Source organism: Cebus imitator, unplaced genomic scaffold (assembly GCF_001604975.1).
Source record: "Cebus imitator isolate Cc_AM_T3 unplaced genomic scaffold, Cebus_imitator-1.0 Scaffold36, whole genome shotgun sequence".
NCBI classification, from domain to species: Eukaryota; Metazoa; Chordata; class Mammalia; order Primates; family Cebidae; genus Cebus; species Cebus imitator.
The window spans coordinates 3,159,171-3,176,675 of record NW_016107351.1 but is presented as its reverse complement, the minus strand read 5'-3'; the positions used below and the strand labels follow the sequence as shown (position 1 = coordinate 3,176,675).

The following is a 17,505-nucleotide window of genomic DNA, read 5'->3' as shown; positions in this document are numbered from 1 at the left end:
TTTTTTTTTTGAGTCAGAGTCTCAGGCTGGAGTGCAGTGGTGTGATCTCATCTCACTACAACCTCTGCCTCCCAGGTTCAAGCAATCCTCACCCCTCAGCCTCCTGCGTAGCTGGGATTACGGGCGTGTGCCACCACGCCCGGTTAATTTTTATATTTTGAGTAGAGACAGGGTTTCACCATGTTGGCCAGGCAGGTCTTGAACTCCTGGCCTCAAGTGATCCACCCACCTCAGCCTCCCAAAGTGCTGGGGTTACAGGTGTGAGCCCCCGCACCCAGCCGAAATGGTTTTGCAAGTTTAAGCTCTATCCTTCGAGAACACCCGCCTCCAGGATGGTATGCATCCAGCAGCCTTTTGACCTGTGATTCAGTTTTCTGTTTAGATCCAGCCACTGGAAAGGAGAGCTCTGTGCAGTGAGCGAGTGCTGCCCAGGTGTAGCTTCCTCAGCAAATTGCACCATGGCTTTATAAATCTATCTCCTGCAAGTTTTGATAAAGGAATCAGTTCCTCGGGCCTTGACCTCCTCTGAGAGCACTGACATAAATCTGTCACTTAATTCGGGGCGGGATGGAGGGTGCTGCCTCTTCCAGCCCCATCCTCTCTGGCCTCATGTGGAAGTGTCAATACAGGGACGTCGGTGGAGCTCAGCCTGCCCTGGATGCCCTGGTCTCCTCCGGGGCGCTTGAGACTCCACCTGCGGTTGCCAGCCTTTCAGTGGTAAGAAACCTACCCAGACAACCTGAAGCCTTCCCAGCCAGCACTCCTTAGACCACCGGGCGGATCTGCAAGGTGTGGTGGGCAATGGAACAGCTTGCTGCAATTTGTGGACGTAGATTCCACATATTTCTGTCTCTTCCATGAGATTGTAAACTTTGCTGGCAAAGTCTGGGTCTTGATAGTTTAAAGGCATTTCCCCAGTCTTACCCAAAATCCCAGCACTTTGGGAGGCCAAGGTGGGTGGCTCACTTGAGGTTGGGAGTTCGAGACCAGCCTGGCCAACATGGAGAAACCCCGTCTCTACTAAAAATACAAAATTAGCCAGGCATGGTGTTGCACACCTGTAATCCCAGCTACTCTTGAGGCTGAGGCAGGAGAATCGCTTGAACCTGGGAGGCGGAGGTTGCAGTGAGCCGAGATCGTGCCACTGCACTCCAGCCTGGGCAATAAGAGCAAAACTCCATCTCAAAAAAAATGGCAGGAGGGGTGCCCAGAGCACTGTTCCCTGCCTCCTCCTGGGTCTCTGCGTGGAGTGGGGACGCTGGGACAGCCTGCCGCTCTCTCTCCCCCCCGCCCCACCACGCGCAGTGGCAGCTCTGCAGACTGAGATGGAGAACTTGGCCCTGCATCTCTTCTACATGCAAAACATCGAGCAGGACCTGCGTGACGACGTCTCCGTGATGAAGCAAGTGGTGAAGAAGGCCGAGGCGGAGAGGGTGCGGGCAGAAATCGAGAAGAAAAAGCAGGTATTCTGCAAGCTCAGCACACGTTTAATAATCTCCAGACCACTGAGCTTCCAAAGGGGCTCAGCTGTGCCGCCCGCCTGAAGGCTCCCGGCCGGAGGGGTGGCGGCCGGCCTGGGGGGCGTCGACTTGTATCGAGGGTTGGTGGAGAACCGGCCCTCAGCCACCGACACCTCTCGACGGGGCTGCATCTCATCCCGTTTCCCAGGACCTGTATGTGGACCAGCTCACCGCTCGAGCCCAGCGGCTGGAGGAAGACGTCGCCCTGTTTGAGGCTCAGTACTTGGCCCAAGCTGAGGACACCCGGATTTTAAGGAAAGCAGTGAGTGAGGTACGGGCAGTCCCACCACTGTCGTGGCTGACGCACCAGCGAGTGCCCGTGTACGGGGCGCAGGTGGGTCTATCAGACCGCACCCGCGTGCCTGCTGGATGAGTGACCGCAGCCAACCGTCCCCCTCGAGCCAGCAAGCTCCGTGAGGTTAAGGGCTGGGCCTTGCACACCTGCACATCGCCTTCGGCACCTGCGAGCATCTGGCCCACCGCAGGGCAGGGCCGCAGTAGACCGACAGGTGGACGGCCTCTCCCTATTCCTTCCCTGGCTAGCGGGTGACAGAGGCCTCGCAGGGATTCAGGTACTCGAGCCTCTTCATGACTGCCAGGCCACCTTTCTGGGGGGGACGCTTAGCAAGTTCCTTAGCCTGCCGGGGCCTCTTCTGGGGAGGACTGAAGTCTTTCTAACAATTCTCAGCCTGGTGGGCAGCCGGCCTCCGGGGTAGCACCTGCATCTCTGCACCATGCAGAGTAGGGAGGGGAGGTGACAAAGCGGGTGGAAGCTGCTCCCTCTCGGCCCCAGATTCAGGTCTGTAGTGGCAGCACCAGAAACCAAAGTTACTGCAACTTAAAAAAAAAATATGTGAGTCACCATCTGCATTCACGGGTGCGGGAATGATATGGAGGAAACAATGAACTTTTTTTTTTTCTGAGATGGAGTCTTGCTCTGTCGCCCAGGCTGGAGAGCAGTGGCACAATCTCGGTTGCTCAGTGCAACCTCCACCTCCCGGGTTCAAGCGATTCTCCTGCCTCAGCCTCCTGAGTAGCTGGGATCACAGGGTGCACCACCACGCCAGCCTAATTTTTGTATTTTTAGTAGAGGCGGGGTTTCACCATGTTGGCCAGGATGGTCTCGAACTCCTGACCTCAGGTGATCCACCCACCTCAACCTCCCAAAGTGCTGGGATTACAGGCGTCAGCCACCGTGCCCAGCCAATGAACTTTTACTGGAAGAGAAGGAAGAGGACTTGAAGCGGCGGATGAGCACGCCGGGCACCCAGGGTAAAGGGAGGGCCTGGGCTGGGCATTTTCCAGCAACGTTCTCTCCAGCTGCAGATGCAATTCAAGTAGAGCACATCCCAATCAGAATCTCAGGAACAAACAATTCCTTAATTAACAAAGCACTTATGGAATTTTATCCGAAAAATAAATGAGGAGGGCTAGCCAAGAGTGGTTTTAGAAGGGAAGATTCACACAGGGCAAGCAGCTGTCCCAGTCTGCTCAGGACTGAAGGGGCCCCAAGACGAGGGACTTTCCATGCTAACCCCAGGGGGCCCTGGACACAGCAGGACGGCAGGTCACCCTAGCACCGCCCCACCAAATATTAAAGCATACAGTAAAGCTCTGGCCAGGCCAGGTGGTACATACCTGTAATCCCAGCACTTGGAGAGCTTGAGGCAGGAGGATGGCTTGAGCCCAGAAGTTCGAGGCCAAACTGGGCAACATGGTGAGATCCTGTCTCTACAAAAAAAAATAAATAAATAAAACATTAGCCCACCATGGTGGTGTGCGCCTGTGCTCCCAGCTACTCAGGAGGCTGAGGCAGGAGGATCACTTGAGCCCAGGAGGTCAAAGCTACAATGACCTGTGATCGTACCACTGCACTCCAGACTAGGCTATGGAGTGAGACCCTGTCTAAAATAAAATAAACAAGACAGTGAAGTTCTAGAGGCTAAAATAATGTGTTTCAAAGATAGACACGCAAGACGTTAAAGCCTCCCAGAGAGCCCCCAAACAAGCCGGAGTTTATATAAAAATGTAGTAGATTATAAATTAGCAGAGAGCTAATGAATTATGCATCCAATGATGTCAGGACATTTGGTTAATCATTTGGGAAAAAATTAAATCTTTTCCTCATACCAGACACTAAAATAAATTCCAGATGGAATCAAGTATTTAAATGGGGGGAAATGTGCCAGACGAAAACAAATGAAAATATTTATATAATCCTGGGCTGGGAGGCCTTTCAAAGCATAACGCCAAAAGCAGGAACCTTACAGGAAAAAGACAAGGAGGGGCTGGGCGCGGTGGCTCACACCTAGAATCCCAGCACTTTGGGAGGCCGAGGCAGGCAGATCACCTGAGGTCAGGAGTTCGAGACCAGCCTGGCCAATATGGCGAAACCCCATCTCTACTGAAAATACAAAAATTAGTCAGGCATGGTGTCGGGCACCTGTAATCCCAGACACTAAGGCGGCTGAGGCGGGAGAATCGCTTGAACCCAGGAGGCGGAGGCTGCAGTGAGCCGAGATCACGCCACTGCTCTCCAGCCTGGGCGACAGAGCCAGAATTAGTCTCAAAAAACAAAAAACGGAAAAAGACGAGAGGGCACACACACCCTCAATAAAACCTTTGTAGATTAAGGACACCACAAACCAAGTGAAGACGAGAGACAGGAAGGAGAAGACAACTTGCAGCCATTAGTAAATTCAGGGATGCGCAGAGATGCTAAAGGCTGAGGTGACACACTGTACCTGCTTCCACACGCCAGAGAGGGGTGGGCCATGCGGGCTGATGCTTCCTTTTGCACCTCCCACTCTCTCCTCGATGCCGCTCCCCCAGGGAAGGGGCCGCCCACAATTCATTCATTCCTCATTTCCAGCACCCAGAACAGTGTGGGGGGGGCACAGAAGGCCCCCCCGTTCATCAAGTGAAGTCACAAGTAACCAAAGGACAGGGAGCCCCCAACCGAGTTGGCAAAGATAAAGGAGAGATGAAGGCCGGGTGTGGTGGCTCATGCCTGTAACCCCAGCACTTTGGCAGGCCGAGGTGGGTGGATCACCTGAGGTCAGGAGTTCAAGACCAGCCTGGCCATCATGGTGAAACCCCATCTTTAAAAAAAAAAAAAAAAAAAAAAAAGGAGAGATGAGCCCGCCCCTCTGTCAACGGTGAAAATACAGATTGGTCTTGATTATCAAGGTCTTTCTTTATCCAGGGTGACAGGTCAAATGCAGCCACTCCCTCCCTAACCCTAACCCTAACCCTAACCCCCACCCTGTCACTGCTTAGACTCCATTCCAAGGAACCTAGTAAAGACATACGCAGATAACATTTTGTATGTTAAAAACAGTAAAGCCAGGCTTGGTGGAGTGCACCTGCCGTCCCAGCGACTCCGGAGGCTGAAGCAGGAGGGTCACTTGATCCTCTATTCTAGCGATCTGAAAGTGTGCTATAAATTACTGTTAGCTAGGCCAGGTGCAGTGGCCCTTGCCTGTAATCCCAGCACTTTGGGAGGCGGAGGCAGGTGGATCGCCTGAGGTCAGGAGTCTGAGACCAGCCTGGCCATGGGGGTGCAGGTGTCTCTTTGATGCACTGATTCCCTTTCATTTGGCTAAATGGCCAGTCGTGCTGGGTCACAGTTTTGTTCAGGTTTAAGTTATTCACTAAGGAGGCTGCTCTGTGCCATTGGGCCATGGGAGCCGGCCCGGGCGGCAAGTGGAGACCCAGACCCAGCAGGATGCACCTTACATGGAGTCTGCGCGGGGCCTCCCCAAGGTGCCCCCGAGGCTGCCAGCCACGGCCTGGTTGAGGTGCAGGTCAAGACATACTGATGGCTGTTGGCTTCTGTCACCTGCTGCAGAGTCCCCAGCTTTTCAAAAAGGCAGGTGTTCAGCCTATGCCAATAGAATGTGCAAATAAACAAAAAGAAAATGAAAATTCGAACAATCCTACCAGTTAGAGAGAACCATTTCTAACTTCCTACACCTGCGATTGTGTGTGTGCATGAAGCCACATTCTACATATTGTTTTGTAAGATCCTATTAAATTTTTTTGAGACGGAGTTTGAGCCTCGTCACCCAGGCTGGAGTGCAATGGTGTGATCTTGGCTCACTGCAATTTCCACCTCCAGGTCCAGGCGATGTCTCAGCCTCCCAAATGGCTGGGATTACAGGAACCCGCCACCATGCCTGGCTAATTTTCATATTTTTAGTAGAGATGGAGTTTCACCATGTTGGCCAGGCTGGTCTCAAACTCCTGACCTTGCGATCCGCCTGCCTCAGGTTCCCAGAGTGTTGGGATTACAGGCATAAGCCACCACGCCCAACCCTATTAAAAGTTAATGTATTATGCCAGGTGCAGCGGCTCATGCCTGTAATCCTAGCACTTTGGGAGGCCAAGGTAGGGGGACCGCTTGAGGCCAGGAGTTCCCAATCAGCCTGGGCGGCCAAAAGGGACGCTGTCTCTACAAAAAGAATTTTTAAAAATTTAGCAGGGTGTAGTGGCATGTGCCTGTAGTCCTACCTATTTGAGAGGCTGAGACGGGAGGATTGCTTGGGCCCAGAAGTTTGAGGCTACAGTGAGCCAGGATGGTGCCACTGCACTCCAGCCTGGGTGACAGAGTGAGATTTTGTCTCTAAAAAATGAAAATAAGAAATTAACATTGTGACAGGTTTCCATGTCAGTAGTGCCGTTTTTGGTGGTGGTGTTCTGACGCCCAGGAATATCAGCACTGGTTTCACTAACGGCCTCTTCTTGGGGTTTCTCCCTCCCTCTCTCCCTTCTTTCTTTCCTTCTTTGTTTCCTTCTTTCTTTCTTCTTTCCTTCCCTCCTTCCTTCCTTTTTCTTTTTCTTTCTTTCTTGTCTCGCTCTGTCACCACTCTGATGTCAGCTCACTGCAACCTCTGCCTTCCAGGTTCAAGCGATTCTCCTGCCTCAGCCTCCCGAGTAGCTGGGACTACAGGGGCATGCCACCACGCCTAGCTAATTTTTGTATTTTTAGTGGAGACGGGGTTTCACCATATTGGCCAGGATGTTCTTGATTTCTTGACATCGTGATCCGCCTGTAATGGCCTCCCAAAGTGCTGGGATTCCAGGCGAGAGCCACCACGCCCAGCCGGGGTCTTTCTTTCCTGTTACACAGAACCCAGTGACGAGCATCTTCCCAGCGAGTCTCTATTCGTTGTATTTATTTACTTGGAGATGGGGATTTTGCCCTGTCGCCCAGGCTGGAGTGCAGTGGAGCAATCACAGCTCACGGCAGCAAGCTTGTCTTGGTGTTGTGGTGCGCAGGTACTCCTGGGCCTCGGCGTTCCCCAGGATGCCCCAGTTGGCTGGCTCAGGTCGCCAGCTTGCTAAAGTCACCATGCTTGCATTAGGGCAGACTCATCAAGAATCCCAAACACCACTCAAAACAAGACCACGATCCAGGCCGTGCTGGGCATGCCGGCATCAACTCACTTGACCCGGCAGCCCCAGGGAGTACGTTCCGCTGCAGTACCCATGTCACAGCTGGGGACACTGAGGCACAGTGGGTGAGATTCAGCCCGGGCAGCCGTACCAGCCTTAACCTCCTTGCCCTGAGCACAAACGAACTCCTCTTGCCCTTGGAGTGAATTCCTGAACCACCCACCTCATTTTCAAGCCCCTCCCCTACAGGGGCCCAGGCCCTTATGGCAGTTGGCCCCTCACCGCCCCTGCATGCCGCCCCCCATGATTTCCAGCCTCTGCTCAGCCTCCTGACCTGCCTCTTCAGTCCCAGCCTAGGCAGTCCAGCTTCTCCCAGCTAGACGAGAGCATCCAGCCCTAGTCATTCTCGAGACAAACACCTCCTTCCATCGTGGGCTCCCTATAGGAAGTGGTGTTGGACCCATTCTGTGGGACCTCAGCCATAATTGATGACACCACTAGCCCCGCGTGGTGTCTGGGCTGCAGCAGGTGTTTCACGGATGCTGGCCAGGATCCCCCGCCTCCTCTCCCTCCTTCATCGCCCCCCTCCTCCCTCCTCTTCCTCCCTTCCCTTCTCCTCATTCCCAAGCACTGAGCAAAGGCTGAAAGCAGGTGCGGGTTTTCTTGAAAGCCACATTCGGGCCTTGTTGACCCCTCTGCGGATGCATGATAAAGGAAAGCACCAGCAATACAAGGAGAAGAGGCAGATGCGAGAATGTCGGGTTCTGGTGTTCTTGGGCTTTGCTGGCAGATGAAATGAGACCGCCGTCCCTGCCCCGTCCCCTGTTGGCTGCAGGCCTGCACGGAGATTGACGCCATCAGCATGGAGAAGAGGCGCATCCTGCAGCAGTGGGGCACCAGCCTGGTGGGCATGAAGCACCGTGACGAGGCGCACAGGGCGGTGCTGGAGGCGCTCAGGTACTGCCGGGCCACGGGCGGGGAGGACCTGCAGGAACCCGGGGGTCTACAGCAGGCCCACCACACGCCCCCTCTCTCTGGGTCCCCCAGATCTCTGGGACAGAGAGTGCACCTGGAGCCCTGGCCTGGGCTTCCGTCCGGAAAGCTTTTGTTCCATAAGATTTCAGCAATTCTTAAATCTTTTCAAACACGCCGTGGCACTGGGCGGAGCAGGGCTTTTCTGCTGAGGTTCCCTGGCAGGATTAAGTAGAAACAGAGTGCAGGGTAAAGAGAAAGGTACCTTTGGGAGGTAAAGGCCTCCCTTTGAATTACAGCATCACCGCCTGAGTGCAGAAACCCCACCCCTTCCCGACTGTCCTGCCTGAGGGCTGCCTTCCAACCAAAATCCTGTTTTTAATCTTCAAAGGAAGGGGAGGGAGAGGCCTCCTCTGGGCATCCCATCACTTCTGGGGGTGGATGTGTGGCTCGGGGCAGGGCGCTGGGGACATAGGTGCTACCTTCATTCCCAAAACCACCAGGGTGACCATGTCTCGGGACCCAGAAAGCAAAAGCCGGGCGCTGCGGCGGTGTGTGGCTCACCCGCTGAGCTTTCGACTTGCCTGCACCTTTCGTAGGCTCCACCCCTTGTGCTCAGCACAGAGCCTGGCATACAGCAAGTGCTCAAGAAGGGCTCGCTGGACAAGGGAACGAAGGACTGGCTGGCCCCTGCCATCTCCACGGCCAGGCAGCCAGCTTGGCGGTCATCACACAATTAGGAGATGCTTTTCCTTTTGGGTCCTGTGATTGAAGAAACGAAATGAAACCGCTTTGTTTTTTAATGTTTTTAGACCAAGACATTTTCAAATGAATGATGTTGGATTAAAAATAGTCATAGCCGGGCATGGTGGCTCACGCTTATGATCCCAGCACTGTGGGAAGCTGAGGCAGGCGGATCACCAGGTCAAGAGATCAAGACCATCCTGGCCAACTTGGTGAAACCCCATCTCTACTAAAATGCAAAAAAAAAATAATAATTAGCCAGTCCTGGTGGCACACACCTGTAGACCCAGCTACTCGGGAGGCTGAGGCAGGAGAATCGAATGAACCCGGGAGACAGAGGTTGCAGTGAGCCAAGATCATACCACTGCACTCTAGCCTAGTGACAGAGCAAGACTCTGTCTTTAAAAAAAATAATAATAATAAAAAAAAACCATTTCCTTCACTTCCTCAGTCCTTGTGGCTTGATACAGGCGACGATGCTTGGCTGAAGCTTGGTTCCCCTGTGAAGAGGCAGGTAGAGGAAGCAGAACCAGCTGTGGCAGGGCAAGGCAACCGGGGCTGCCCGCACCGGACAAGGGAGGACTGGCCGTCTGCCCACGTGGGTGGCTTTTTCCTCCTGGCCCAATGCTAGGACTTAATACCTCACCATTTAATTACGCGAGTCAGCTGCCGCGGACCTTGAGGCCAGTCAAGGCCGAGGTTCCCTCTGAGGGCCTAGCGCCTGGCCCGGCTCCCCGAGGCTCCTGACCTGTGAACCCCGCAGGGTCCCTAGGGGGAGGTGCCCCCTCTGCGACGTTCCTGTGGTCCAGCTGTCCCCTGCCTTCCAGACCAACCAGTGTCCTCTCTGCAAACCGTCCTTGTTGCCCTCAGAGATGTGGCTTCCTCTGGGTTACAAACACTGTAAAAATCGCTTTGGATCAGTCTCCTCCTCCCTGGCCCTGCAGTCACCGGCACCCCCTCCCACCACAGGCAAGGCTCCTGGTTGGCTGGGATTCCCTCCCTAACTTCTCTGCAGCCGCAAGAAAGCGCACGTGCCCATCCGTGGTCCTCCTTTCCTCCTTCGCTCTTCGGAGCGCCTTCCTCTTTCCACTTCACCCCGTGTCCTGGAGCGCTCCCCAAGTCAGAACATCAACACTGCTCACTCCCGCCTTTCCACCACCCGCTGTTGCACTGGGGAACTTCCACGGGGAGCTTCCTGACCAGGGCATCTGGGGTGTCCATGTTCCTTTTTTATTACGGTGCTGCTGTGGATAACCAGGTCCAGGAACGCAATGCTCATCAGGTTGCGGTATGATTTTCTGTATTAGCCATCAGGCCTGCAATTTCTGGGTCTAGCGGGTATTGCTAAGCAGGATTGTGACGGTCACACCCCCGGCAGCAGTATTTCAAAGTCATGTTGTCACACTTGAGGATTGTGTTAATCTGATCGATGAAAAAAACAGATATCTTGTTTTATGAAATGTGCATGCACAGAATGTTGAGTGAATATTTTAGCGAAATATGTACGCGCACAAACACTTCACGGCGAGTGAGAGAGCCTCTGACTCCACCTGCAGCTCGGGGCACCAAGGCCCCGGGAGGAGTGAGGCCCATCTTTTATTTATTTCCTTTTTTTTGCGATGGAGTCTCACTCTGTCCCCCAGGCTGGAGTGCCATCTCGGCTCACTCTCCTTCACAGGTTCAAGCAATTCTCCTGCCTCAGCCTCCCTAGTAGCGGGGATTACACCACCACACCTGGCTAATTTTTCTATTTTCAGTAGAGACAGGGTTTCACCATGTTAGCCAGGCTGGTCTTCAACTCCTGACCTCAGATGATCCACCCACCTCGGCCTCCCAAAGTGCTGGGATTACAGGTGACAGCCATGGTGCCCGGCCAGTGTTTTAAAAGGTCAGGCCGTGTGACAGTGTGAGAAGTGTCAACTGTAATTGCAGAGATTTGCTGTTTGCACCCGGATAGATTTCAAGAAGCAACTTGGAGACAGGTTTAACAGGTCGGGGCCGTCGTTACAGAAAGAAATTATGACATTGCTCAGGACTTCCAGGCTAGGGGTGCAGACTGAACTACGCCTCAAATACTGACTTTGAGATGTTCAGATGTGTAGACTGTCTTAGAAAACGGTACATCCCTGGCTGGTGGCTGGGACGGTGCACACCAGGCCAGTACCCCGGTGGCCGTCTGGGCATCTGCGGAGCCTTCACCCTGTCAGATCCCCGTGGGGCAGGACCCCTGGCTCAGAAGCTTGGTCTGGCATCACACTGAGAAGGCGTGCGTGTCCTGGAGCTAGTTTACATGAATCAAGCTTACCCAGAGCCTGGCATGTACACGAGAATAACAGCCCATTCACGGGCATGACAAAATACGAACACAGAAGAACCAAAAGCTCCACGCTGGGATTAGCCGATTCTAATCTTTGGGGGAGGACCCAGGAATGGATGCCACAGGCCACTGCCCAGGGACTGGCTGGAGGATGAGGTGCCTGGGCCCTGGCCCTGGCCCTGCCTGCTTCCTGCTTCTCCCTGGAGTGCATGGCCGGTCTGTCCACATGGGAGGGAGGTGTCCTCCCAGCAGCCCTCGCCCTGACCTTGCTGTCTTTTCCATTCCATGCCCCACCCCTCCTCCTTCCTGACATCCTGGCATTTTTTCAGATAAGTTCATACCTTTGATTAGGTTCCAGCCAAACCTCACCCTTTCTCGTTTCCTGTGCCTTTGTGTCTCTTCACCTGATGTCGCGTCTACAACCGAACGCTTTGAAGACAGTCTGACTTCCCTGTCCTTGGTGGTGGGGGGGGGGTTTCTAGGTGGGGGGGGCGGTAACCATAATCTTGCCCCCGCGTCTCATACACAAGCTGCAAGCTTAGCTCAGACGCTGTGCCTGTCTCACTGCTTTTTCTTGCTGTCTTCCCTGTTTCTGCAGGGGCTTTGCACACTCTCATAAAAGTTCAGGGGAAGCATGAAACATGCGACTCTGTTTCTTGTTTAAATCGACCCAAGAACGCTGAAGGGCTGGTGCTAATCTCCCAGACTTCCTTTTCCCTCCATCCTGATGATGGCAGAGACGCCCCCTCAAAGGCTCTTCCCCTTGGCACAGAGTGTCGGAGCCTGCCCTAGGGAGGGAGGACAGGATGGGGCCACTGTGAATGCAGGATCAGAGCCAGGCAGCAGCCGGAGAGTTCCGTTTCCTGGGTGGCAGGCCCCAGGCTGAGCTTGGTCTGGTGTGGCCCCTCAAAGGGGACAGTGTCCTTGCCCCCAGTTGACAGAGGAGGAAGGAGTGGAGGGCAGTGTGGGATGGGCTGTGTGTGGGTTTTGCCACAGTGTCCCCAGCAGGCCTCCTTCTGGCCTGGGGTCTGGCAGATGGGGCCTGATCACCACCAATGCCCTATATACCTGAGGACACTGGTGACCCAGCAGACCTGAGGCCACAGACCAAAGACAGAGTAACGCCCCATTACACATGTGCCCCATGGCCGGGCACAGTGGCTCATGCCTGTAATCCCAGTGCTTTGGGAGACTGAGGCAAGAGGATCCCTTTAGCCCAGGAGTTCAAGGCCAGCCTGGGCAGCATAGTAAGATCTTGTCTCTAAAATATAAAAATGAGCCAGGTGTGGTGGTGTGTGCCTGTGGTCTCAGCTACTTGGGAGGCAGAAGCAGAACAGTCACTTGAGTCCAGAGGTTCAAGACTGCAGTGAACCATGATTGCACCACAGCACTCCAGCCAGGGCAACAGAGCAAGACCCTGTCTCTACAATAAAGAGGGTCGGGGGGGAGAGAGAGAGAGAGGGAGAGACTTTTTTTTTAATTAGCTGGGCATGGTGGTGTGCGCCTGTTGTCCCAGCTACTTGGGAGGCTGGGTGGGGGATTGCTTGAGCCCAGGAGGCTGAGGCTGCAGTGAGGTGAGATGCTGCCACTGCGCTACAGCCTGGGCAACAGAGCCAGAACCTGTCTCAAAAACAAAACAAAAAAAGAGTGTCCCCAGACACAAGGCTATGGGTCACACCTGTCATACCTGTCAGGACTGCTCATGGTGTCCTGTCCCTCCTTCCCACTGGGGAATGACCGTGGCTGTGGGCACATCCCCTGTCCATCTGGGCTCACCTGTGGGAGCTGGACACTGCCCTCCCCAGCAGCCGGAAGTCCTGAAGGAGCCATATGTGACCCTCGAGACCAGACCGACCCCGCCATGGCAGCCAGCCCACGGAATCCTTACAACGCCACAGCCAACGTGGGTCGCAAGGCTAGGTGAATAACCACGGGGAGCCCACAGTCAGCCTGCACATCACAGATGCAGGGAAATGGGTCACTTTCACTTTCAGAAAACAAAGTCTGCACCACACTGTACCTGGGGGCAGATAACCTAATTAGAATTCTCACGCCCCTGGGACTTGGAGCCCAAAATGCGGGTTCCCCTGCATCCTCTTACCTGCCTTTGTCCTATTTTCTGCCAGGAAATACAGAGGGCAGACAGGTCTTGGCCAACAGCCGGCCACAGCCCTTCACCCCAAGATGTGAATCGGTCAGCCGCACGGTCTACCAGCCTCCTCCCAGGCCCTCAGCTGTGGCCACGGCAGCCAGGCAGGCTGACCTGAGGACAGGCTGCTGGACGTCTCCTGCGTCCCCCTTCATCCTCAAAGGCACGGGGGCCAACGCGGGGGCCCTCTTCTAGATTCTATCAGTTCTTTTTGTTTCGTTTATAGACAGTCCCCACTTAATGATTCTTGGACTTTTCCATGGTGCTGAAGCAACAGGTAAGCAGCAGGAACTGGGCTCTGGGTCCCACACAATCTCCCTGCGTTTCACCTTCAGCACGGCATTCAATGCCTTGCCTGAGATGCCCAACACTATCATAAAACAGGCTTTGGAGAGATGGTTTCCCACCTGTAGGCTAACGGGAGTGTCCTGAGCACGTTTGAGGGCGGCTGGGCTGAGCCGGGGTGCCTGGCAAGCCACAGGAAGTGCATTTTGCCTTTTCTTTTTTTTTGAGATGAAATTTCAATCTTGTCCAAGCTGTAGTGTAGCGGCATGATCTCGGCTTGTGGCAATCTCCCACCTTCTGAGTTCAAGCAATTCTGCTGCCTCAGCCTCCCGAGTGGCTGGGATTATAGGCGTCAGCCACCACACCTGGCTAATTTTGTATTTTTAGTGGAGACGGGGTTTCTCCATGTTGGTCAGGCTGGTCTCGAACTCCCAACCTCAGGTGATCCACCTGCCTCAGCCTCCCAAAGTGTTGGGATGACAGGCGGGAGCCACCGTCCCCAGAAATTTTTTTTTTTTTTTTTTTTTGAGATGAAGTTCCACTCTTGTCGCCCAGGCTGGAGTGCAGTGGCGCCATCTCAGCTCACCGCATCCTCCACCTCCTGGGTTCAGGCGAATCTCTTGCCTCAGCCTCCCAAGTAGCTGGGATTATAGGCATGCATCACTACCATGCCCGGCTAATTTTGTACTTTTAATAGAGATGAGGTTTCACTATATTAGCCAGGCTGGTTTTGAACTCCGGACCTCAGGTGATCTGCCGGCCTAGGCCTCAGAAAGTGCTAGGATTACAGGCATGAGCCACTGTGACCCGCCTGCATTTTGGACTTACGATATTTTTAATTTACAACAGGTTCATCAGGCTGCACCCCCATCGTAAGTCGAGGAGAACCTGTACTTTCTACCGGTGCCTGCTAATCTAGGGATTTTTCAAAATGCAATTTAAAAAAAATAATGATTATCTAGGATACATGATTGCGTTACAGGAAACTTGCAAAACAGAGGGAAGGATTTAAAAATACCATCTCTCTCCTTTTGTGACGGGGAGGCTCATTAGCATGTCAGCGACTCCCGGCACATGCTCCCGAGCGCTAGGAGTTCTGTCACACAGTTTGTAACTGTATCTTTTTAAATTAGACATCTTATTTTTATTGTCAAATCTAGACATTTATAAGACTGCTTCTTCCTAAAAAAAGAAAACGAGTAACTTATTTACTTGAAGTCAGGATGACTGGGGATAATTTATGCACAGAATTGCATACCTCCAGCCCTGGCAGGCGCTGTGCTGCCTTCTGTGCCTACAGCTCTGCCATTTCTAGAATGTCATATAAATGGAATCGCGCAGTCTGTGGCTTTTCTTGTCTGGCTTGCGCTTGCATAACGCTTTCGAGATCCACCCACGGTGCAAGATGAGCGGTGTGTTCCTTTTTATTGCTGAATAGTATTCCCTCACACGGATATATCAGATGCATTTATCCAGCCACCAACCAATGGACATTCAGGTTTTACTGTTGGAAGACCATGAAGAAGGCTGCTGTACCTGTTCCGTGCCGATCTTTGTATGGATACGTGTTTCCGTTCCTCCCGGGTACATACAGGCGCATCCCATTTCAATGTGCTTCTCTTTGTCGTACTGCGTGGAAATTGCAGTTTTCACACGTTGAAGTTTGATGGCAGCTCTGTGTGGACCGGTCCGTCTGCCCCGTTTTCCCAGCAGTGCGTGCTCACGTCGTGTCTCTGCACCGCGTTCTGGTAGTTCTCATGGTATTTCAAACTGTTTCTTTCTGTGACAGTGATCTGTGATCAGTGACCTTTGAGGTTAACTATTGTAATTGTTTTTCTGCAAGCCACGGACTGTCCCCACGTAAGACGGCAGACTTAATCAGTGCATGTCGTGTGTGTTCTGACTGCCCCACCGGCCGGGGTTCTTCCGTCTCCCTCCCTCTGCCTGGGTCTCCCTATTCTCTGACCTAAGGCAACAATATTGAAGTTAGGTCTGCAATGGCCTCTGAGTGCTCAAGCGAAAGGAAGAATCTCATGCCTCTCAATTTATTTATTTTTGAGACACTCTGACACCCAGGCTGGAGTGCAGTGGCACCATGTCAGCTCACTGCAACCTCTGCCTCCTGGGTTCAAGCGATTCTCCTGCCTCAGCCTCCCGAGTAGCTGGGATTACAAGCACCTGCCACCACGCCCAGCTTATTTTTGTATTTTAGTAGAGACGGGGTTTCACCATGTTGGTCAGGCTGGTCTCAAACTCCCGACTTCAAATGATTCGCCCGCCCCGGCCTCCAAAAGTGCTGGAATTACAGGTGTGAGCCACCACTCCCGGCCACCTCTCACTTTAAATCAAAAGTTAGAAATGATTCAGCTTCGTGAGGAAGGCACGTCAAAAGCTGAGAAGCCCAAAGCTACGCCTCTTGCGCCAAGGATCGGTCAAGCTGTGAACGCAAAGGGAAAGTTTTTGAAGGAGATTTAAAGTGCCGCTCTAATGAACACACAGAAGGAAGCGAAGCAGCCTGATTGCCGTGTAGAGAAGGTCCCAGTGGGGTGGACAGAAGATGAAACCTTCCACAGCACTCCCCCAAGCCAAAGCCTCATCCAAGGCCCTGACTCCCTTCCATTCTACGGAGGCTGAGAGAGAGGAAGAGACTGCAGGAAAAAAGTTTGAAGCCAACGGAGGTTGGTCCCTGAGGCGTAAGGAAAGAGGCCGTCCCCGTCACGTATAAGCGCAAGGTGAGGCAGCAGGTGCTGGTGGAGAAGCTGCAGGTTCTGCAGAAGATCCAGCTGAGCTCACTGGGGAAGGTGGCCCCTCAGCAACAGATTTCCAGTGTAGATGCAGCAGCCTTGTACTGGAACAAGATGCCATCTAAGATTTTCTTTTTAAATTTTTTTTATCTAATTTTTTTTTTTTTTTTACACAGAAAGTTTTTTTTTTCACTTTTTTTTGTGTTTGTTCGCGTGATCTCCCCTCACTGCAACCTCCACCTCCCAGGTTCAAACAATTCTTCTCCTGCCTCAGCCTCCCAAATAGCTGAGATAACAGGTGCCCGCCACCACGCCCGGCTAATTTTTTGTGTTTTTAGTGGAGACAGGGTTTCACCATGCTGGCCAGGCTGGTCTCAAACTCCTGACCTCAAGTGACCCACCCGCCTCAGCCTCCCAAAGTGCTGGGATTACAGGCATGAGCCCGCGCACCCAGCTAGATTTTCATAGCTAATGTGGAAAACTCAATGCTTTCTTTCAAGGCTTCAAAGGACAGGCTGACTCTCTTATTATGGGCTAACACAGCTGGTGACTTAAAGTTGAAGCCAATGCTCATTTGCCATTCTGAAAATCCTAGCGCCTTAACAATTTTGCTAAATTTACTCTGGTGTGGCTCTGGAAATGGAACAAGGCCAAGTGTGGCATCTCCCACCTGTAATCCCAGCACTTTGAGAGGCCAAAGCAGGTGGATCACCTGCGGTCGGGAGTCCAAGACCAGCCTGACCAACGTGGAGAAGCCCCATCTCTACTAAAAATACAAAATGAGCTGGGCATGGTGGCGCATGCCTGTAATCCCAGCTATTTAGGAGGCTGAGGCAGGAGAATCGCTTGAACCCGGGAGCAGAGGTTGAGTGAGCTGAGATTGCGCTGTTGCACTCCTGCCTGGGCAACAAGAGCAAAACTCCATCTCAAAAAAAAGATTATTGCTTATTGAAAATGCACCTGGTGAGCATGGTAGCTCAAGTAATCCCAGCAGTTTGGGAGGCCAAGGACAGAGAATTGCTTGAGGTCAGGAGTTCTAGACCAGCCTGGGCAACATAGCAAGATCCTGTCTCTAAAACCAAAAAAGAAAAAAGACAAGAAAGAAAATGTCCCCGGTCACCCAAGGGTTTTGATGGAGCTGGAGCTGTACAAGGAGATGAATGTTGTTTTCACACCTGTAACACAGCCTTTATTCTGCAACCTATGGATCGAGGAATAATTTCAACCTTCAAGTCTGACTATTTCAGTGATACCTTCTGAAAGCTACAGCTGTCACAGCGATGGCTCTGATGGATCTGGGCAAAGTAAATTGAAAACCTTCTGGAACAAAGTCACCATTCTAGACAACATTAAGGATATTTATGATTCATGGGAGGA

General features: G+C 52.9%; 1 protein-coding gene across 1 annotated transcript in view; it reads left to right on the top strand.

Moving 5' to 3' along the window:
• Positions 1-17,505, top strand: part of CCDC40 (coiled-coil domain containing 40) — a 70,416-nt gene that overhangs the window by 18,521 nt on the left and 34,390 nt on the right. The window contains exons 8-10 of the mRNA XM_017524949.2: positions 1,306-1,463; positions 1,669-1,791; positions 7,753-7,874. Coding sequence (XP_017380438.1) covers positions 1,306-1,463; positions 1,669-1,791; positions 7,753-7,874 — 403 coding nt within the window. The remainder of the gene's footprint in view (positions 1-1,305; positions 1,464-1,668; positions 1,792-7,752; positions 7,875-17,505) is intronic.